Genomic DNA, 24927 nt, shown 5'->3' on the forward strand with positions numbered 1-24927 from the left:
TCCAATATCTTGTTCCTAATACCGCAAAGGTTAACCAAAAAAAAGTTTCTTACTAATTTAAGAATTTTTAATATAGAAATGCAAAATCTGAAACAGGTTGCTTGAGAAACAAATTTAATTACTCAAAAGAAAGTGTTGGTGACAAAATTTCTGAAAAAAAATGCTTCAGGTAATTTTTTAATTCTGCTGATCACATTTAATCATCAAATATGTAATTTGTTCAATTATACAAATTTTACAATTTGACTAACTATAACATTAATAAAAAATTACTACTTTCCTTGTTGCATTCATATCAAAGAAGATATACATACATATCTAAAGGAACAGGTGAGCTAAGTAATGAGGCTAGGACAGCTGATAAATGATGATTTGCTAAGTTCTGAAAGGTACGTAATGCACCTTTTCTAGTGTGAGGACACTGAATGTTGCCTAATTTATCTCTCACTGCATCTAAGAGATTCAGTGTCTGCAAGAAAACATAACTGTTGTATATAAAATTAAAATTTCATGCAATCACAAACAAAATAGTAACAAAAAATTTAAATCATAATTCTTAAAAATTTCAATCTTACATGTATTTTCAACAATAACTACAAAGTTAATTTTACAATCACAGCCTTTATTTCAATTTTAGAGTTAATAATTTATCTTTCTACTTCACCTCTTGTCTAATCTCTCGGCCCCTGCCCTTTATAACTGTATTCAAAACAACAGAAGCACCAGACGAACTTTGAGAATGTGGATCACAGAGACCATCTACTAATGACCTGAGGAAGGGATATAATTGCTCTAGTGGTAGCTTTTCAGATATGAACTGGAAAAAAAAAAAAAAAAAATACATAAATTATAAATCTCCATAAATTAAAAAAGGGGTAAATTCAAACTATCAAGATTAAAACGCTAATTGCATTAATTATTATATTTTAAAATTATACTATTATATTTATATTAAATTATATTATTATATTACTATATTTTATCAGCATTTTATATATATAAAATGACACCATTTACAGGAACTTTTCACCATTTCACTTTTGAATTACTTTCTGAAAATTCTATGATTAATTTTCATAAATATGGCAACATTTATTATTAATTCCCTCCCTCTCCTGGTAGTACATATGAAAATCCAGTTCTTCTGATCTAACAATCAGAGCTAACAGTCCATATTATTAACACATGATTTCTATAAAACTCACAAGATATTAAAACTAAGATAAAAGTAACTAAATCATTGTGCATTACACAGCATTACAGATAAATTAAATGGAAAAAAAATGACACTACAAAATGTAATGAAGAGGTATGCATGTAACTGTCTTCTATTATAAAAAGAATAATACACACTAATTGGATAAATAAAAAACATAATTGTTGAAATAAGGCAAGTAAATGTTGATTAAATATTTAAGCAGAATATTTAAAATGGATATCAGGAATAAAATATGATATCTTCCATTAAATATTTTACATTAAATTACAATAATAATGATAATAAAACCAAAAATCACATAAATTCAAACTGCATAATATATTTTAGCATATTTTTTAATAAGAGAAGTTATTAAAAATTAATAAATTAAAAATTTTATGTGACATTTGTATATCTATGTATTTGTAGTCATTCCAATTGTTTTAATAGTGTTTTCATATATTATTCCTTTACTATGGCTTTTCCAGTACTTAGATTTTTAACACGTTTGAAAACTTTTCACTACAGACGGACTTTTTCTTTATTTTAGAGGATAATAATGCAATAAAAAAGTTTAACACCTTTTCAAGAAAACTTTATCCATGATATGATTTCCAGAATTTAATTAGCTCCAGTGAAAGGAAGAAATATAAACTTCATTGCACCATAAGCCATAATAATAAAATTTAAGAATAATAAAAAATTAAAATAAAATATATTAAAAAAAATTAAAGCAGTCATGTAGTTTTATTAATTAAAGTTTCAAAACAAGTCAAACTCAAATCTCAGTTGCAATACACAAGGCACTGTACCACAAAGTTGCTTTAAAACTTCAAATAACTACTGCTAATTTCAATTTAATACCAGAAAGTTTATACACATTTTGATGTAACAGTCATAATAACATTTTTAACAATAAAAAAATCTGAAGGCTTTCAATTTTTTTTATATAAATATTTGAAAATATTTTTAAAACTTTAGAATTTCTGATATACAGTTTCACGTTCTGGAGATAAAAACATTTTTCCCTACAGTGTTGGCACTGCTTGCTTTGAAATTGTTGAGTTTTTTAATCAAAAATTCGTTAAAATTTTAAAAAAATTAAACAGACAATAAAACAAATTCTAAACTCGGGCTTTCAGGTGTCCATGTTCAGATTGAGGACTATGTTATTCAAAATTTGATGACTTTAAATACTGTTGTTTTTTCATAATGCAAGAAACATACATTCGTGTAGATTCTTCATTATTTATTTTCTTTAAATATAATACAAGGTGACAATATTTGGTGGCAATAATTTGAAAAGTGATACAGCTGTTATAGCCATGATGTGAGTGATACAGCTGTATATAGCGATTCAATGAAAAATGCCATTTCAAGACTAATAGCCCTTCTGGGCTAAAGCCCATTTGGGGTAATAATACTAAAATATTGTTTAAAAAATTTCATTTTCATCACTTTTAATACAAACAAATATAAGTCTAATAGTATTACATACATTCAGATCCTTTTTGTCTCTCACTTACCATAATGCAAGTGCAAAGAATTTTTCATTAAATTTTATATTATAATTTTAAAATAATATATATTAGAATCACTATTAACAAGAATAAACTATACCATCAAGTGTGGAAAATTGTAAAAAAAATCTTAATATTTCAACATTGCAGTTTACAAATTATAATGTGATTTAGCTTTAATTTTAATAAACAGAAAATATTTAGCTTCATAAGATGGCAGCAGTCTCACAAAATTAAATTCAAGTTAGTTCTAACTTGTTAGCAAATGAAAGTCTGTGACACTTAGCCGACAAGGCACTTAACCAACAGGACATTTAGCCGACATGGACACTTAGCCCAGGACATTTAGTCTATACAGACACTTTGTTGGCAGGTCATTTAGCAAACACAGAAGTTAGCCGACAAGGAACTTAGCTGACAGGACATTTAGCCAACATGGACACTTAGCCAACACAGAGAATTACCCATCAGGACATTTAGCTATGAGACATTTTACTGTCAAGACATTTAGTCAGCAGGACATTAAGTCGACAGTGATGTTTAGCGGACACATACCCAATATTTATTTAAATTTGCTAACAATTACAAAATTTCTCGACTTCTCCATAAGTTCAATATTTAAGTCATTATTTTTCTTTATCAGTAAAATTAATTTTTCGATTCTTAACCTTCCAGCACACGCGTATGCACAAAATTCATGACAAATTCAGTTTTTAATGCACATTTTTTGCATATCGAAGCTGAGACGTCTGAAGGTCATTTCTATTCCTCCTTTCTACCCTTCCCCACATCATGGAATGTGTCAATAGGAAGTCATTTGACTTTTTTTTTTTTTTTTTTTTTACTGGGCTTTTGTGCTGCGTGGCAGGTTTTTCGTAAAGTTTACGACACAAGCATGGTCGTGGGCGAAAATTCGGAAAATATTTTTTTCTCAAATATTTTGTAATTTTGTGTTATTAATTGCTGTGTATTATTTTAATCTGAATACATTTGGCTCTGTAAATTTTATATCGGTTTTCACGGCACAAAAAATATGTACAACCAGCTGATTTTGCTCACATTCTTTAAGAATTATCTGATGAAGAAAAGAAAGACAAGGAAACCTTTGGATGGGAGAACAATAGCGATTTCCATTCCCGATTTTCTTTTATTTCTATTTTTTAGAAATAAATAAAAATATTAAAGTTAGTTTAAAGTGCTTTTTTATAACCAGTCAGAAATCAATTTCTCTGCAGAAGTAAGTAATGCTAAACTTACTTTTTTCCTACCAAGGTGTTTTCCTTTTTTATTTGTCTATAATTGCCTTTGATGAATAATAAAATTAGCTTTGATTTTAAAATATAACTATTAAATAATAAATTTAAAATTTTCTATAATGAAATACATCATTGCATTTCCATCTCACTAATATAAGAACTTAAAAATAATTTACTTACATTTGAATGTGATATCATTTGTATTTTGCAATAATAAGATTGATATTTTATTTCTTAAGAAATTTATTATCAACATTCACTCCTTTCTGTCATTTTTTGTGCCCAAAATGGTAAAATAACGGATGTCGTAAAAAATACCACGTGCATGCGCTCACGTAAAATTGCCCAGCGCATGTGCTGGAAGGTTAAAAATCCCATATGGGCTTTGAATTCTTGTGTAATTTAGTCTTGTGTAATTAAATTCTTGTAAAAATAAAAATATAACAGGATATCTATGCTTGAAAAGTTAAGTCAGATTTTTATTTATTTATAATCATGGTTAAGGTTATCCACGTCCCATCCTGTGCAGAAATGAAGCTTTTATGAAAATCCTTTAAGGAAAATTATGGATTGATTTTATGGATATAATGCAGAAATTCACAAAATTTCTTTCATTCAGCTTATTAATTCACTATGCAGTGAATTCCAGATGAATTATCTATGGTTTCTGATTTAGATACACATGCACCTATGGATGCCAAAAATAGACATTACAAAATAAATTACTAAATACACAATCATTTTAATTAGAAACTAAAATAGTAAAATACCTTTCCTAAGCTTTTAGTAACAGCAAACAAAGATGATGGATCATCATTAATAATCTGCTGCTTCAAATGCGTCAAAGAAATGTTTGGTGTTTCGTTAAAAGACAGAGCAGAAACTGAAAAATTAATGTTACTTCTTTATTACTGAAATACTAAATGTCAATAAAACAGAATTGAAAAAAAAAAAAATAATAATTTACATAATATAAAGGGCATCTAGCAACAGTGACAACATACTGTAAACTAATAAACAATACTGTAAGCAATTGTTCCATTTTTATATTATTTACTTTAATTTTAATTTTGTTTTCTAAGTTTTTATTTCAACTGCTTTAAATTTGTACTTTCTTGTTAGATAGTTTATCCCTTCTGAGTTGATATTAATTCTATACATCTTATTTCTTTCTTAATTAAATAACTGCAGCACTTTACATAACATTAATAGTATTTACTATTTACATATTCTGCTCCTCAATCTGTATAGTGATTAGTGACACTGCTGTATTGATGGGCCTGGATTCGAATCCCAGTGAAGGCATGGTAAATATAAAGTGTCTGTTCAGCATACAGGCACTTAAAATACATGACAAGCCAAAAGTCATCTCAAGTGGTTTGGGTGGAAGAGGAGTGGGAGACCCCTTTCTCCAACCCCTGGGGTGCTCTTTCAAATTGAGGTGGAACTAGGCTATCATACTACCATGCATATGCTGTTCAAGGATTATGCCAAAAACGGACACAATCATGCACTCCTTGTAATGATGAAATTTACAGACTTATTTTGATTAGATAAGATAAATGAGACTAGCTGCAACAATGACAATAACAATTAAATATTCTTGTTTTTTTATCTTTGATATTATATATACACACAAGCATATGGCAGAAAATGGCAATTATTACAGTCAAAAGCCAACTATTGCTCATTTAGTTGATTTTGTTTATTCATTCTAGAATTCATAGTTACATGTTGACACTGTTTGTTTGGTACTTGTGTATTATTGCAACCACCTTAGTAGATATTGTTACCTTAGTCAAGTTTCAGAATACACCAAACTCTGGTAACAACTCACATGACAATTATTCCATTATTCAGGTAACCATGCACATGACAAATATTCAGGTTCCAAAGTATTCACTCCATTTGCTGTATTCTATGTTATGATGACTTATATAGAAAAATAATGATTACTTTTTGTCTCAATTTTAAAAGTTGTGCTTGGAGAATTTTCCTATAATAGAAGAAAAAGAGGTGAAATTTCTGCAGGAATACATTATTTTTCCACAAAATCACTAATGGAAAAATGCTTCGAATTCTTTCTCAAGATAAAAACTTTCATCACAATAAAAACAAATACCCATTTGTAACTAAGTTTGCTAATAGTCTTTTGCAATTAATATATATATGTTACGGTGAAACACCGAAATCTGGAGAATGTCGACTTTCACGGGTGAATGTCAACATTTGCATAGTCACTTGGTGTATGTCCAAAATACTTTCAAAATACTCTTATTTCTGACTTACACCGGTCAATGTCGAAATTCACCATGTACTAACGGTGAATTATATTTTCTTCCCCGTAATTCAATCGCGAATAAACGCACTTGAGACTAATAAACGCACCCCGTAATTCAGTCGCGAATAAACGCACTTGAAATAAGAACTTAAGACCATAAGAACCTAAAACACACAATACATTCAAAATGAGAAAGGAAAATAATAGAAGTTAAAAACTTACTTAATTACACAGTACGTTCTAAATGAGAAAATAAAATAACAGTAATAAAAAACTTACTAAATCATGTTATTCAAATCTTATTTATTGCAACAATTTAAACTATTATGGCACTTAATGACCTACACCAGAGCATATCTGTGATTGTCGACATACACTGGTGAGGGTCCGAATGTAGTACAATATTCGATCATTCACTGACGTATTTGGTGAATGTTGACATTCTCCAGTGAAAGTCGAGATTCTCCAATTTCGGTCTTTCCCGGTAATATATAATATTTTCCAAGAAAACTATTTGTTCTTTTTCTTCTGTAAAAATCGCCAAAATACAAAAGCAATTTTGCAGCCTGTTTTGGAGCAGATTTGCTTCTGAAATGGATTTTAGGTTTTATTTTTAATTATTTACCATTAAAATTGTTCAAAATATTATTCAAATTATCAAAATTCTACCAAAACCCTATTCAGAAAAGTGCAATTGTGGTTTACTTTCTGAAGAAGAGTCACAATTTCATGTGATCCTTCCATTTTCTGTATTAATCACAACTTCCATTATTTAAATAGTTTTTGCTTTTCCATTTGTTCTTTTGCCTCCTAGATTTGCCAATCATAAGATAATAAAAATATTTTTTTATAATTTACTTGCTCTATCACATCATTTGTAGTAGCATCTGGCACAAAATTAATCAAATTTATTAAAAAATCCTTATTTGTATTGTATATAACTTATTTATACTCTTAATTCTGCAACCAGAATACAATTTAGTTACTTTTTATTACAAATAAATTAGATAGCAGGCAAGCTGATTACAATTACATACTTATATATATGTGTGTATAAGATAAAAAATATGAAAACAAACTTCTAAATTTAATTCGTTACAACCTCCTTTATTTTTTATTTCATCTATCTGTCCTAAAAATAGCGCTTAAGTCTAAACTGCGTCATTAAAATTAATTATGAGATCTTACATAACCCTTAATGCAGATGCCTCTTGACAAATCAGCTAATGGTAAACCAAAACTTAAACTTTTGCCTCCCCCTTCTTCCTCTGCATCACTACTGCGACACTCACTCTCTTCTGGCTTATGCTTTCATCCTGTTAAGACGCTTCGCTGCAATCATCTATGCTCTGCAATGATCTCTTATATCACAACAGTATCAAAATTGTTCTGGAAATAGGCACAACTGGCATGTTAAGTGAATTGTGACCACAAAATGTGAATTTAAATAAATAAGGAATTTAATTCAGCTCGACTGCTTTTTTCTTCAAAATGGATGGATGCTGTAAGCATCAAGTATCTATGCCATCAGTAATTCTGCACATCTACGTCTCAGTGTTCTTACATTCAATGCTTCCAAAATTGTGTTAACATTACAGTTATTAGTTATACAGGATTGGACTTTGCTACTAACCTCAATGGAACATTTATTCCTCAGTTGGATTTCTGTAAAATAGAAAACAGTATCTGCAAATTCATCATTCTAAGAAATATCATCGAGTCAGTATGGCGTTCTTAAAATGTGTGCTTTCATTACATTTTTTGGCGCAGTAGTTTTTGAACCGACATGCATATCTCAAGTGTGTGGAGCTCCCAATGCCGAGTTTATTCAAGTAATCTATGATCATTTAACTAATGGATAAAATAAAGTGTTCATCACTACTTGAATTCTGACTCAGAGCCAAGATCACTGTAACATCAAAGTATGCAGTGTGAAAATTTCTTTTCACAGCATATACGCAATGTATTTTTCCACAAGTATGAAAGCGATTTAACAACGTCTACGAATTGCTTATCTCATTTAGAACGTGAAATATTATTAGCGTCAAAATGTGATTAATTTCTTCGGTTCTAAATTACCGTAATTTCCGGAAGAAACGCCACAGCATTTACGTGTTTAAAACTTAAATTTTCAGCATGTGCGCTGTTTCTACCCATACGGCGTTTAGGTGCAGTAAAAATAAAATATTTCCTATGATGGTCATTGTACATAGTTTGGATAACCTTGTCATTGTACATAGACTGGTGCTGTTCCCACACAAAAGACCACTCAGTCGCTTTTTGCAAACGTTATTTTGTTTACATTCTTTCCCTTGAACGGACCTACTTGCGTTATTCACGCTAAACGGGATTTCAGAACAATAACGTTCTTCCCCCTTTCAAATTAACATTCTCATCAGTTTGAATAGTCTCTCTTTCTGCCATTCACTGAATCTTCCAGGATCCATCCTCTCCTCACTCCTGCTTTTTCTGAATTTTTTTTCAAAGGCGGACCTGCCTCACAATAATGAACTCTGACGTATTTCCCCTTCATGATGAATCGACTTTTCTTGGCATTCTGCCAGATACAGATACCATCAGTTTGGGTACAAGTACTTGTTCGATAGTTTTTAAGTAAGAAGGGAGCGGAAAATTTTTGAAAATGTCACCTTAACGGCACAGAAACTATACTGCTGGTTTTAAGCTTAATGTAATTTCACGAGCTGAACTAATTGGAAATAGAGCAACAGCTCGAGAGTTTGAAGTGGACGAGAGATGTATTCGACGTTGGAGAACTGAAAAAGAAGAACTGAAAAATATGCCACAACAGAAACGAGAGAAAACAAGTGGTACTGTAAGGTGGCCGAATTTAGAGGACGACCTTGCAAACTGGATAAAGGAGCAACGAGGAAAGGGAATGGGAATTTCGACTGTAAAAATTCGCTTAGAAGCAAAATTTATAGCAAAACAAATGAACATAAATGATTTCAAAGGAGGGCCTTGGTAGTGTAGCAGATTTATGAAAAGAAAAAATATTTCTGTGCATACTAGAACAACAGTTGGGCAACAATTACCAATGGACTGGCAGAATAAAAAGGCATCTTTTCTAAAATATGTGACAGATATTATTGACAAAAAAAAAAAAAAAAAAAAAAATTCTTTGGTCACAGATAATAAATATGGATGAAACACCATTAGCTTTCGAATCTCCTGCAAACAGAACTCTGGATGAAACTGGTGCAAAAACTGTATCTGTGCTTACGATGGGGAATGAAAGAGCGTCATTTACATGTGTGTTAGCTTGTGCCACAATCAGTGACAAGCTAAAGCCGATGATCATTTTAAACGAAAGATTATTCCCAAGGGAGATTTTCCTAATGACATAATTATTTGTGCAAACCAGAATGGCTGGATGTGCGAAACAATCATGCACGAGTGGCTACAAAAAGTGTGGCAGTGTCGTAAGGGATCCTTTTTCCAAACAAAAGGGTTATTAATAATGGATTCCATGCATGCTCATTTACTTGAGTCAGTGAAAACCAGATGTCAAAAATTGTCTACTACTGTAGCAATAATTCCTGGTGGTTTGACAAAAATCTTACAACCATTAGATTTGTCAGGTAATAAATCCTTCAAAGCTAAAGTCCGAAAGTGGTGGGAGTGTTGGATGACTGAAGGATTGCACACGTAAACCAAAAGCGGTAAAATGCGTAGAGCATATTATGAAGAAGTTGAGAAGTGGGTAGGAATTGCGTGGAAATCGGTAAAAGCATTGTCAAGAATAGCAGGGTTCAAAGAAGCTGAAATTATATCCTTAGATAAAGAGACTGTAAACCAAGAGGATGAATGTGAGAATCTGGAAGACTTGGATCAGGATTTACTAAATCTTTTTAATTCAGATAGTGAAGAATCAGATTTTGACAGCTTCATATGATGTATAGTTTGCTGTAGTTCCTTTTGTAAGTAAAATTTAAAATTTCTTTTGTCATCCAAATTTAATATTTTGTTGTTGCAACATTTTTTATAATATAGTCTGAGTATTACAAATATGGACTTCTTTAGTGGGTAAATATAAGTATACACATGAACATAAATATATTTTCGACATTTCTTACCTTTAACTTATTTTTGAGTTATGGTTTCATTTCATGCATTTTTCTTAACTGATATGTCATATATCAGGACTTAGGTTGAGATTTTGCATCTATACGGCCCACGGCAATATCATGCACAATTTAATCTATTGCGGCATTTACGCTGATGCAGGGTTTCTGTGTAATTTAAATTTTTTCCCTGCCATTTTTCTCGAGTGCAGCATTTACACTGATGCGGTCTTTTTTCCGGAAATTATGGTAACTATTTAAAGTTGTTTCCATACAGAAAATCAAGTGTCGATATTCCGAAAATGTGTTTTGATGACCTGATAAAGTTTTTTGAGTTTCTCTCCAAGTGCATCATTATATAAAACTTACTCAATAATTAGCTATATTTTGAATCTGAAAATGTAATGTGGCACTACTTTATCACAATATCAAATTAAAATATATAAGTATTCTAAGATTTTAAAATTTTATTGTTATTAGTAGTTATAAGTTTTATCAAAAATTTTGAATTAATGTTAAGAATTTTGGAATTATTTTATTAACAACATAAGAATTTTGGAGTTATTTTGTAAATAAGATTGTTTAAAAATTTGAATTTTAAGAATTTTATAATTATTTTGAGAACAATGTCTATATGAAATAATTATTAAATGGGAGAATGTTAAATATTGTTCAAAGTAATATACAAATACCAAAGATTTAAGAAATTGAATAATCATAATGAAATTTATATTAGAATTTAATTATGAGTACCATGTATTAAAATTTGTTTGGAATTATGGTAAATGAATGTTATAATTATCAATAATTGTATGTTAAATATGAAGTATGAGGGAATATTGGTTCAGAAACTGAGGCCTGTTTTAACTCTGCATAATTGTTCCTTTTACCAGGGCCGGCGCTAGCAGTTTCGCAACCCCGGGCAAAGAGGTAAAATGCCGCCTGCTTATAACAAATACAGTCAAAAGTCTTTAATTCGGACTCGTTTGGACTTTGGCGATTCCGGATTATCGATTTTTCCAGATTATAGATCATCAGTTTAAATCTGGTAAGATGGCATGCAGAAATTATAAAATTAAAAATATGAAACCGCAATTTATAAAATAATGAGCAATTATGATCTAAAGGGTATCAAAATTTAAAAAAAAAGAAGCTTAATGTTTATTTGTTTACTTTATTAAACATTTCTTTCAACGCGCGCATGCGTAAAGCATAAATTACGCATAGCCGAAATTAGAAAATTGCAACCAGAAAACTATTTGATTTGTATTCGTGATATTTATAATGACGAGGAATTTGATTTAAATCATATCAAAGACAGAGTACATCGAGGTTAAATACTATATTTAGTAAGGAATTATAAGGCGAATAAAATAAAAACATCTGCCCTGAAGATAACGATAGTGCTGACAGATCAACTTCCAGTTCATTGTGCGCCGCGACGTCCCCCCCCCCGCGCAGAGCAGCATGAAATTGATAAACAGATTTTGGAACGGTTAGATAAACAAAGGATATACCTTTATCCATTTTTTGTAGCAATTCGTTTTTTGTTTAATGGACATCGAAACATACTTTCGTTTTCTAGATCCTTTAGGAGCTCCAGCATCAGAAATTCTATTTGACATAATCGAAAGTTCAAGCTTACTTTTATAAAATTGCTCTTACAGTCTGCAAAAAATAATAAGCCGGATCTAATTCGAAGATTAAGGAACATTAACTGAAATAGTTATTAGATAATTTTAGCTTATACCGTCCGTTATACATTAAACGTGCACGCGAAAACGTATTCTGCGCTTGTGCAGACGCATATGCGCAGTCGCAAATGTCTTGCGTGCACGCGTAAAACGCCTATGCGCATGCGTCAACGCCGTGCATGCGCAGAAAGATTTTAGCTTTGAGGTTCGGATTATAGATCATTTGGGATTACGGGTGTCCGAATTAGCGACTTTTGACTGTATTAAAAGAGATAACCTAAACCCTTCCCACGCTTAATGGTAAAATAAAATATGAGCAAAAAAATTGCTATCAATGATGTTGAAGTTTTGATTAGCAAAAATACTATAATTTATGTTTTGGGCTCTAAATTAGGGTTGCCCAGACAAAAAGAAAGGAGTCATTTCTAGTGTATAATTATAAAATACAGATATTAAAAAAATACTAAAACAAACTATAGAACCACTAAATATTAAAACTTAATTACATATTAAAAATACATTAAACCGAGAATTAAACTTAAAAGTGTTTTTTTTTTTCTCCCTTTTAATTCTGAGAACTTTTTTATAATCTCTTTAACAAAAATTTCTTCAGCCAGTTCATGTTCAATGGCTATTGTTTTCTCAAGCTGTTTAGACGATTCTCGGTAGTTGTGGAGCGTAAATTTTTTTTAATTAATTTTAATTTGGAGAAACTCCTTTCTCCACTTGCCACACTTATTGGGAGAGTAAGCAATATTGTTAAAACTATACCGAAATTTAGAGCAAAATCCAAGTTCGATATGAATTTTAAAATCTCGATTGGACTTTCTTTTTTATTCAGCCAAGCCAAAACCGCTACTATCTCATCTGCCAGGTCCAGAGCATTTGTATCTGATGAATTCCCATAAGTTAACACTGTTTCTAGATCTTCACAATACTTTAGTACATCGTTTTGAGGAATATCTTTTAAATCACAAACATTGTATAAAAATTGGAAAGTAACTATGCCTCACACACAGGTGCGCAAACAATATGCGCAGATGTCAGAATTTGAGAGAGGTCATGTAGTTGGGCCAAAGAAGCCGGTTGGTCTTATTGGTGAATAGCTTGGCATTTGAGCAGGAGTGATGCCACTATTAGACGATGTTGATAGGAATGGGTGAACCATGGCCACACACAGTGTCAAGAAAGAAGCGGTAGGCATAGAGAAATGACAGTACGTGAAGAACGAGCAATCGTCAGAGTGGCACTCACAGCCCCAGATGCATCATTATCATCGATTGTATGTGCAACTAGTGCTTTAGTGACCGCAAGGACCATTCATAGACGGCTCACAGAAAGGGCGCTGAGGTCACAGCACCCCTTGTGCTGACTACCATTGACCTCTGTACAACGTCAAGCCTGTTTTCAGTGGTGTCGGGCTCATTTGCACTGGAATGTCACTGACTGGAGTAGAATAGTCTTCAGCAATGAGTCCCGCTTTGAACTGAGCCCCGATGACCAGCAAAGGCAAGTCTGGAGATGCCCCGGACAGCAGTGTGATACCAACCTGACTGTCTTCCGGCAAACAGGCCGACAACCAGAAGTGATGGCCTGGGGTGCCATTTCATTTCATAGTAGGACCCCTTTGGTTGTATCCATCGCAACCTTACAGCACAGCGGTACACTGATGAAGTTCTAAAGACCGTTGTGTTGCCCTTCATGTCACGCCACCATGGGCTTACATTTCAGCAAAATAATGCCTGCCCCCACACTGCACATGTTTCTAGTGCTTGCCAAATATTACCTTAACAGCAAGGTCGCCAGATCTCTCTCCTATTGAGCACGTTTGGAGCATTATTGGCAGAGATCTCCAACCAGCTCGGGATGTTGACGATCTAACACGCCACTTGGACAGAATCCCTCAGGAGGACATCTGCAACCTCTATCAATCGATGTCAAGCCGAATAAGAGCTTGCATAAGGGCCAGAGGTGGACAAACGCGTTACTGACTTTTTCACTTTGTAAAGCTCTATCAGTTCAATAAATCATCCAATTTTTCTCAAACTGTAATCATTTGTTTTTCTGTACATGTACATCACTTCTAACTAATTTTTAATTTAGATTTCAATGAATCTTGGTTTATTTTCCTCATAAACTAGTTAATTTTACAGCCAATTAATTTGCCGCCTCCTAAGGTTGCCACCCCAGACAGAGGCCCGGCTTGCCTGCCCCTAGCGCTGGAAGGGTCCCACTTTATTTAATTTTTTATATAGGATTTTTTTCATATAATGGAGTGTGTGTTTTTTAAAAAGGAATGTGTAGTGCAATTCACATTAACACTCATGATAATGATGTCAGTTAAAAGTGGATTTGCCCAAATACGTATGTACTAGGAGAAAGCTGTGGGTCTTCCAGTTTGTGTAATAAACAAAAATTGTAAAATATAATAATAAAAGTAAAACCATAATTGCAACCATGCTATTCCAAATGATAAAGCATTACTTGTAAATGTGAAAATTAGTATAGTATAAAATTTTAAGATTTATGATTATTCATAATAATTAATGAGTGTAGAAAAAGTTTTGGAAATACTTTCCTGAAGTATCAAAATTGTGATACAGTACAAAGTCCGTAATCCGGACTTGTCGGGACTTTGACGATTCCGGATTAGGGGTTTTTCCGGATTATAGATCATCAATGTAAATCTGGTAAGATGGCATGGAGAAATTATAGAATTAAAAATATGAAACCGTAATTTATGAAATAAAGGGCAATTATGATCTAAAAGGTATAAAATTTTACAAAAGAGAAGCTTAATATTTATTTGTTTACTTTATTAAACATTTCTTCCAACGCGCGCATGCGTTATGTATGTGCATTCTCTACCCGCACGCGTAAAGTTTGTGGCTTTGAGGTCCGGATTATAGATTATTCTGGATAATGGACGTCTGGATTACAGACTTTGTACTGTATGAAAGTTCCAGAAACAAGAACGTTTTACAGATTGGACTAAAATTTGAAGAGGACTTTAAAAATCTGCAATTTTTTAAAAATAATATAGTGCTTGAAATTATTTTTGAATTCAAAATTTTACATATTATAATTTTATTCTCCAAAAGTTAGTTAATTTTTATGTTTGCTAATTTCAAAATATTTCTCATGTTTTGCTACTTTAATGCTATTTTTCTCAAAAAGGCTTCTCTATCACTCTGCCTTTTTCTTTTTTGAAAGGGGAAAATGTGTAAGGTAAAAAATATGAAAGCAAACTTCTAAATTTAATTCACTATAACCTCTTTTATTTCATTTGGAAACTTCATCTATCTCTCTAAAAATAGCGCTTAAGTCTAAACTGCATCATTCAAATTAATCATGTGATCTTAAGTAACCCTTCATGCAGATGCCTCGACCAATCACCAAATTGTAAATCAAAACTAAAAACTGACTCCCTCCCTTCTTTCTATGAACCGACACGTCACTTTTACTTGTGCTTTCCTCTTGGCCAAATGTCTTTCTGCAATTATGTGTGTGCTGCTACTTTCGCTTCTATGGCAATAATATCAAAATTGTAAATGTTCTTAAATAGGCATGAGTGGAGTGCCAAGTGAATTGTGGCCACAAAATGAGAATTTAAATAAAAAGGGAATCTAATACAGTTCGACTGCTGCTTCTTCAAAAATGGATGGATGCTCTAAGCATCAAGTATATTCGCAATCAGCATTTCTGTGCATAGTGCTTCCAAAATAATCAAATAAATATAATTCCAATCAGCATTTCTGTGCATAGCGCTATTATTACACACATATATATATGTATATATATATATATATACACAGGGTATCCATAATTAGAGTTGAAATTTGCGAGCAGTCTGTAGCAAAAACTATACAGCGAAATTACATGAAAATTGGGTAATGGCAGAATGAAATAATGGGAATTTTATCAAGAGAAAAAAAAACACAATGAGCTTCAAAAACCACTCCTAGGTGGTGTATCATAGTTTTAGTGAGAACGTATAAATAATCTACAAAAGTTTACAAAACATGCTCGATAAGATCTTTACCACTGTCTGCTACCTTCTGGAAGCGTAAAATTGCATGTTCGACTATTGAAAGCAGTATGAACTGGGAATATTATGCACATGGCATTCTATGCTTTCTTTAAGGTCGGACAGAGATGTGATAGGATCATGGTAGACCATGGCCTTGAAGTATCTGCACAGATAAAAGTCGCAAGGAGTCATATCTGGAAATCTAGGAGGCCAAGCTGTAGGAAATTGCCGACTGATGATTCTGTCATCACCGAAATGGTGGCGAAGCACTTGTTTCACACAACGGGCGATGTGTGGAGGAGCACCATCCTGCATAAAAACTGTGTTTGTATTATATAGCCTTGCCTGAAGAGGCAGAATAACAGATTACTCTAATAATGAAGTATATCGCTGACCGATGAAGGTGAATGTAACAGACCCTGCGGTGCTGTGCTCTTCGAAAAAAAAAAAAAAAAGATCCACAATGAAGGTTGCAGTAAAGCCACACTAAACCATTACCTGAGAAGAGTATAATGGAATTTGTAGGAATTGATGTGGGTTTGTAACCCAAATATGGGAATTGTGCATGTTACCCGTACCTTCCACACGAAGGTGGCCCTCGTAGGTCTGTAAAACGTTCCTTGGCCATTCTTTCTGGAGCTCAACTCGCGCAAGTAACTGCAATGCAAAAGTTTTTCGACTATGCAGATCAGCTGGTAAGAGTTGCTGCACTATCAACAATTTATACAGATAGTAGTGTAAAACACTTTGAAGAATCTTATGAACCGTGGAATGAGGTTGGTCAATGGATGCTGCAATACACCAAACACTAGTGCTGCCGATGATTTACGATCTGTCTTCCTCCACTTGCACCACTACATCATCCACTACCTGTGCTGCAACACACTTTCGTCCCCTTCCTGGCTGAGTCCCCAATGTTCCCGTTGCTTCAAATTTCTTAATCATGTTTTTTAGTCCTTAACTATTGAGTGGACCTTTTCATAACCGCTTCAAAGACCGAGATTTTTGCAAAGCTTCAGTAGCAGATACTTCATTTTGGTAACACTATTTTACCAGTAAAGCACATTCCTGGAGTGTCAACATTATTGGAACTTGACTTGAAAACGAGTATGACTGCTGCTTGCCTCTCGCATCCTTATAGAGTTGGTGTGCACGCATAGGATTGCTATGGTTACGACATTTGCATATGCCAATAGTTTACATTGCACAACGTCATCTAGTGGTGGTTTTTTAAACTCGATTTTTTCCCCCCTCAATAAAATTCTTATCATTTCATTCTGCCATTAAACAATTTTCATGCAATTCTGCTGCATAGTTTTTGCTACAGACTGCTTGCATATTTCAAGTTTAATTATGGGCACCCTGTATATACACATATTTGCAGCTACTACTAAAATTTTAAACTTACCCTGAACTCTCATTGCAATGGCGACAGCAACATCAATGGAGTCAAAGGCAAGATGCCGAACTGTTATTTGTGGATCTGTGCATCTCGGAATGAGAATTCCAAGAATAGTTCCAAGTGTGTTAAATGGAGCATATGCCTATAAAAACAAGAGAAACATCTAAGTAGAATTCAACTAAATGTAATAAACTATTATAATCTATTAAAAAAATATACTGCTGACCACCCAAATTACAACACCAAGAAAGACAAGAGATATCACAACAAAATTTATTTAGTAGATAACATGTTGACCACATATCAAATGATTAAATTTATAGACTTCTGTGAAGTATGGTTCCTTCCAGAATCAGTAGCCAGAGTAGCCGCCAGTGTTGGAGACCACTGCTGCCACACACCTCGGCACTGATTCAAAGAGACTTTGGATGTGTTCTTGGGTTACAGCAGACCAAGCAGCTTCCACACGTTGCCAAAGTTGATCTGGTGTGGCAGCTTGAGATGTAATCTGGGTCAAACGTTTTGCAACCATGGACCACATGTTTTCTATCGGCGAAAGATCCAGAGAGCGAACCGGCCAGGGAAGCAATTGAATCTGGCTATTGACGAAGAACCCTTGCACAATGCGTGCCACGTGTGGTCGTGCATGATCCTGTTGAAATATGGCTGTGGGCAAACTCTGAAGGTAAGGAAGGGCAATTGGCTCCAAAACCTCGGAGATGTAGTACTGGCTGTTTAAAGTACAGGAATACGTACTAGAGGAGAGCGAGAGTGATATCCAATACCGCCCTTAACCATAATACCTGGTGCATAACGCAGCTGTTCAGCAGCCTTTCTCCACGGTGTCTCTAGACTCAAACTCAACCATCGTAGCGTGACTCGTTAGTAAAGACAATTTCATTCCATTCTGCCATCCACATCTTTCTTTCATCGCACCATAGGCGGCGGACGCAATGGACGTCTTGTGGACAGACCAATCTACTGCAAACAGAGTCGAATGGTATGTGCAGACACTGGATGATGCGTTACAGACTGAATGTGCTGTGCTATGGTTCGTGATGTGACTGAGCTATCCATCACTGTCATGTGCACAATGTTCCTGTCATCACATGAAGTGGCGCACTGAGGTGGATGCGATCGAACACGTCGGTCCGTCGTACCCTCCTGCATCCAAATTAAAGTTGTCTGGTTTCGTCCAACATGACTACCGATTTCCCTGAAAGATAATCCACACTCTTCCTAGGCCCCTATCTTTTCACTGTCAAACTCGGATACTTGATCAAACGATGATCGCTGTTTATTACAAGGCATAATTGATAATTTTTTGGGGAAAAAACACAAGAAAAACACAATTGCTGAACTTGAAATTGTCGGAAACTCCAAGCCTTAAATAGCGCTTTGAAGTGGCACCACAGGCACGCGTGATGTGCATCTGCGCTGAAATTCTAATCATTTGTGTATCTCACCTCCGCTAATGCATGTAGTACATTTCATGTTATTTGCATGCTTCCTTCAGGGTGTTGCATTTACCATCTTTAATGTACCAGCAGTGTACATAAAGCCTCAAAATAGCTTTATTAAAATTGACAAATATAGAAAAGCATAAAATACCAAATACAGTTAAAATAAATAAATAATATGATGTTTACATCACACGACTTCCTTGTATGGAATATTAAAGTTTAAGGTAATAAAAACATTTAGCAGAATTAGCAATAGAAGCTCCCTAAGATTATATACTGTGCAGACATAGAATACAAAAATTTTAAACTTAACCGATTTATTAACAATATATATAAAAATAAATATACAATAACTAAATTTAATCAACACCAGAAACTTAAAGAGTGTAACATTATCAAAAATTACATTTAGTTGACTATTCATTAACCCTAAGGGTTTTTCCTTTAAAGAATATTACACTATTAATGATACAGCAAATATATTACCTGATCTTTGAATTCGGCATTCAATACACGAAAAACATATCACAGAACAAAAACTACGCGGTTAATATGAATTTCACTTCACTATAAATAAGTCCATGCTTTTTGGTCAAGAAGGCACCTGAAAAATTAAACTAAACCTTGAGTGCACTTGAACTGGCAAAAGCTGTTCACTGTAGTTGCTCACAAGAGATCACAGCCTGGAATTTATTGCCGCCGAACCATAGAACAGGTTGCCGCCCACCGCAGTTGCTCACCGGAAATCACAGCTTGGAATTTGACGTCCCTTAACTATGGAAACAGGATGCCACCCACGGCAATTGACCACCATGAACCACAACTTGAGATCTATCGCCGTCGAACCATAGAAACAGGATGCTGCCTACGGCAGTTGCTCACATCATAGCCACTTTGCAGAATTCAGGAAAATTCATCATGGACTGGAGCCACAGTACTTATCGCTGGACGGCACGCATCGCAATAACATCTTCCAACGAGCGCTGGAACGGCACACCAAGGAGCAATGAAACAGGAAGCCTTAGACAGTTCTATATTACCGAGCTATTGCAGGTGCAACGTTGCCGGTTCCTTAAATTAAGCCCAAGGGCACAATGACATAATGAATTCAGGAAATGGAAAACATCTCAGATGAGAAAACAGAGAAAGGAAAAGTGAGATAGGTACCAAAAGGAAAAAGACCAAAGGCATCTAGCAGGTGAACGGAACTTGACAAGATGAAGAAAACCGAACGGATCCTTCCCAATTCAGAGAAACGACAAATGCAAAACATGGTTGAAAATGCTATACAACTACAACAAAAGTTCAATACAACTATAAAACTACACAAATTCAACCCATATAAAAGAAAATCAATACACAACGACTATTACAACATCACATTAGCAATCCAAATGACTTGGAGTACAGCACTGTCTGCCAATGCCAATGATTAAATTGCGGAGTGCCTATGGTTCAAAACCATGTACCTCCTCATCAGAATTACATAAAAGTGAGCAGAAATAGGAAAATTGCATAAGTAGTAAACTTGATGCTCAATAGAGGGAGCCACATGGCTTGAGAAAGTTTAGGGATAGCAAGAATTTATAAAACTTAAGAATACATAATTTTTTGTAAGTTTTTAAGGCTCATTGGCATGTGGCATACAGTGGGAGTGCAAATAATAAAGTTAACGCGAGAAAATATTCAAGGCAGAATTAAATTCTGCAGAAGTTGCAATTCTACAGGGAACAAAATGATAATTTTGCCTAATGACCACTTCTCAGGTTGCAAGAAAGGATGATGGTAAAGTTTGGCAAAATAAGCAACAACGTGGCAGCTCGCTGAGGGGACGTCCTTCGCTCACGGGGCAGCATCTGGAACTGGTGTTAGAGGAGCGTGTCTACACCTTTTAGGTGGTGGGTAAATGCCGTAGTCCAGAACAAATGATGGCTCTTGGTCTCTTTCGTGAGCTGTGAATAGCTGAGTCGTCAGCACTGTCTGTATCAACGATGTGATATACTTATACCTGAAGTAGACATGATGTCATCTCATGGCAGCCAATCAGCTATCGGCATGACTCAGCTTTCCAGATGACGTAACATCCAAGTTTCGTTTTTGCATCTTAATTAGGCTGGAACAGTCCGTTCCTAATACAAACAGTGGCAGTGAAAAAGAAGTAGAAGTAATTGCTATATACCTTTAAAATAAAAACTAAACCTTATGTAAAAGTTAGAATTATTTCAAGGAGGAGAGATGATGCAGAAAAAGGATTACAATAGGTCATATTTTCAACAATCTCACCTCCGCTAATGTATGTTGTAAATTTCATGTTATTTGCATGCTTCCTTCAGGGTGTTGCATTTACGGTGGCCAGCAGTGTATAAGGGGATGAATGAAAGCTGATTGTACAATACAAATTTTCAAAATAACAAAACAAAAAGCAATAAAAGGCAACTTCTCTGAATGGAGGTCAAATTTAATGGTTGTAAAGGATGGTTATATTTCCTTAATTTATAATGCTTTCCTTTGAGAACATTTACCCACAAAATATTTATCATCTTCAATTATTAGCCTTAAAGAAATTATTTTTTATTCAGAATAATTTCAGAAGCCACAAATGGATATGTACTAAATCAAAATTTGTTCACTCGAGTTCCTCAATACCTAAACACAATAATACAGTAGTTTGCAAGCTGTTCTCCCCCATGCCCCATTATATATCTGAAAAATGAGTGAGGACTGAGCATGCTGAATTTGAAAATGAGAGTTGATTGGGAAAAATTTAATAGATATCACATAGTACAGTCAAAAGTCGTTAATTCGGACACCCATAATCCGGAATGATCTATAATCCGGACCTCAAAGCTAAAATCTTCCTGCGCATAGGCGTTTACGCATGCGCGCAAGACCTTTACGACGGCGCATATGCATCTGCGCAAGCGCAGAATACGTTTTCGTGCGCGCATTTAATGTATAACATACGGTATAAGCTAAAATTATCTAATTATCTATTTCAGTTTATAATTATCTACTTCAGTTAATATTTGATGATTGCGTTGTTCCTTAATCTTTGAATTGTATCCGGCTTATTATTTTTTGCAGACTGTAAGAGCAATTTTATAAAAGTAAGCTTGAACTTTTGATTATGTCAAATAGAATTTCCGATGCTGGAGCCGGCGTGCAATGAACTGAAAGTTGATCTGTCAGCACTATCGTTATCTTCAGGGCAGATGTTTTTATTTTATTCGGCTTATAATTCCTTACTAAATGCAGTATTTTATCTCGATGTACTCCGTCTTTGATATGATTTAAATCAAATTCCTCGTCATTATAAATATCACGAATACAAATCAAATAATTTTCTGGTTGCAATTTTCTAATTTCGGCTATGCGTAATGTATGCTTTATGAATGCGCGCGTTGAAAGAAATATTTAATAAAGTAAACAAATAAATATTAAGCTTCTTTTTTGTAATTTTTGATACCCTTTAGATCATAATTGCTCATTATTTTATAAATTACAATTTCATATTTTTAATTTTATAATTTCTGCATGCCATCTTACCAGTTTTAAACTGATGATCTATAATCCGGAATCGCCGAAGTCCCGACGAGTCCGAATTAAAGACTTTTGACTGTATACAAAATGAATTGAACATACTCCTTCGACACTGAAAGTGTCGAAGGAAAGATCATTCATTGAAACACTAACAAATAGTGTTTCAATGAATGATAGAATTTACAATTAAACTGAAATTAAGGCAATCTCATATTAAGCGCAAAAACTCAATTCACTTCCGAACTTTTTTGCATAAAGTTATGTAAGCAATGAAAAATGTGTAGCCCTGCACGACTCTGAGAACAGATTTCAAGATTTCATAGAATTTATTTCAGTGCATTTACTATTCCATTTTTAACTGATATTAAAGTTAGCTGTAAATTGCAGATTTTTGCCAGAAAATGCATTCCTTGACCTATTTATGCTGGACTAAAAGTTGTATCCAAGTTAACTATCTAAGTTGCGATGTCTGAATAATGGCAATTTATTGACATTACTTTATCAATTAAAAGTCAACATAACATAATTAGTAGCTTAAGTGCTTTTTCAAAAAGTACTAATCCTATTTTAATTTCTTTTAGCTGTAAAATATATAATGGGAAAGGCAGTACCAGAGTTGAGTATATTTAGTGTCTTCCTTGAAAAAAATCTTGCTCTCCAATAATAATCACATGTGTTATCAAGCACAATCTTGTTTTCTAATACAGTATTGATGGAATGAAATTAAGCAAACTACATCTTCTAAGTGTATTTACTTATTGAATAAGCTACATAACACAGCAGACACAGTATCTTGAATCTATTTTATATTTCTCTCCTTTAAACATAAAAAATTACCAAGAGTCAATAGAAATTAGTAGCATTATACATTCCAATTTAAACAATTTATTCTATTTCAATTAAATAGAATAACCCAAATCAAGCACTAATTCAAATAATGACAAAACTAGCTGTTTCACAATACACCTACTAATACTTCTTTGCATGCTGTGTTCCTATATTCAACTAGTGTCATCTATCATAAAACTTAACTTATATCCTAACTATATAACTTATTATAAAGTAATTAAACATACATTCTTTTAATTTTACAGACCATTTAAAATCAACAGGAAATGTTTTCAGACTTATAATAATTACTAAATTATTTAATAATTTATTATAAAATTATAATATTGCAAATTATTTTATAATTTAGTAATTATTTTAATGAAAAACTGACTGAACTTATTCATTTATAGTAGCATTTAAAAAATGTATTAATAACATAATTGCTTAAAGCTACATAATATCTTACATCACTTCCAGAAGCTTCAGCATATGATCGAAGAAGATGCAAAGTTGAATGCAAACATCTCTCCCTCTCCACAGCATTTTTTGAAATCATATATGAATGAAGGATCTAAAACATAAGATCTTTTTGTGATACATAATACTTAAATTATTCTATTAAGTTAAAATGTTATTAATTATGTTGAAAAATTATAAATTTAGGACTACATTTTATAATCTGGAACTTTGTATTACATATATATTCTTGAAAGGTTAATAAGAATCTTATCTATTATATCCTAAAATAAAGACTTATTTACATAAAATTCCTGTGGCCAAGAAACTGTTTATTCTGAATATAATATCTAAGAAAATGCATAAATTTTAGAGAAAATAAGCAACTTTCTATTAAATTTTTGGCAAGGCATCAATCGATACTTAGTAGAAATGGTAATTTTTTAAAAATAAATCAGAAGAATGTGGACAGTGTAAAAATGGTGTCATAAATGAATTAGAAAATATGGGTCCTCATAAAGGGTGTCCCAAAATTAATGCAAAATTTGAATTAAATAAAAAACACAGTTTTTTTTAAATTGATATTTTTTATTGAATCATAGAGTATACACACGAGCAATAACACACGAGCAATGGAATAACACACGAGCAAATGGCCTCAACGGCTTTGCTGTCACATACTCACACTTGTCGAAATTTTCCATGATCATTTCGCATAAATGTGGCTGAATTTCGTTGATGCAGCACTCAATTTTATCCTACAGTGCTTCAATCGCATGCTTGTCGGCCTATTGGCATAAACCTTTAACTTCAAATAACCCCATAAGCAGAAATTTAATGGTGTTAAATCACACGTTGGTCATTAAGACATGCATGCAAAATTTTACATTAAATTAAAAAAATAAATAAATAAAAAATAAAAACAAATGTAAATCAAATTTTGAATGGCTTGTTTTACAACTTTATATTGACACCTATATGCAGTGTGTGTAGAAAATTTGAACTCAATCACTTATCAAGAAATAGTTGACATGGCATAAGATAAGATTGATGATAAATGTTAAACTATTGCAACAGACACCATGAATGCTTATAAAAAGCATTTTTGTAGGTGAAACTTGCACATCCCAGTTATACCAGTGTGCTCTGACAACTTTGAGTGGATTATCTGGTA

General features: G+C 33.3%; 1 protein-coding gene across 1 annotated transcript in view; it reads right to left on the bottom strand.

The window, feature by feature from the left end:
* Positions 1-24927, bottom strand: part of c11.1 (maestro heat like repeat family protein c11.1) — a 183587-nt gene that overhangs the window by 46532 nt on the left and 112128 nt on the right. The window contains exons 23-27 of the mRNA XM_035361194.2: positions 23764-23868; positions 17470-17605; positions 4745-4857; positions 665-817; positions 315-469 (exon numbers count right to left, since the gene is read on the bottom strand). Of these exons, the coding sequence (XP_035217085.1) occupies positions 315-469; positions 665-817; positions 4745-4857; positions 17470-17605; positions 23764-23868 (662 nt within the window). The remainder of the gene's footprint in view (positions 1-314; positions 470-664; positions 818-4744; positions 4858-17469; positions 17606-23763; positions 23869-24927) is intronic.

Source organism: Stegodyphus dumicola, chromosome 3 (genome assembly GCF_044657685.1).
Source record: "Stegodyphus dumicola isolate Sdum_Otavi_A_Nest chromosome 3, ASM4465768v1".
Lineage (NCBI taxonomy): Eukaryota > Metazoa > Arthropoda > Arachnida > Araneae > Eresidae > Stegodyphus > Stegodyphus dumicola.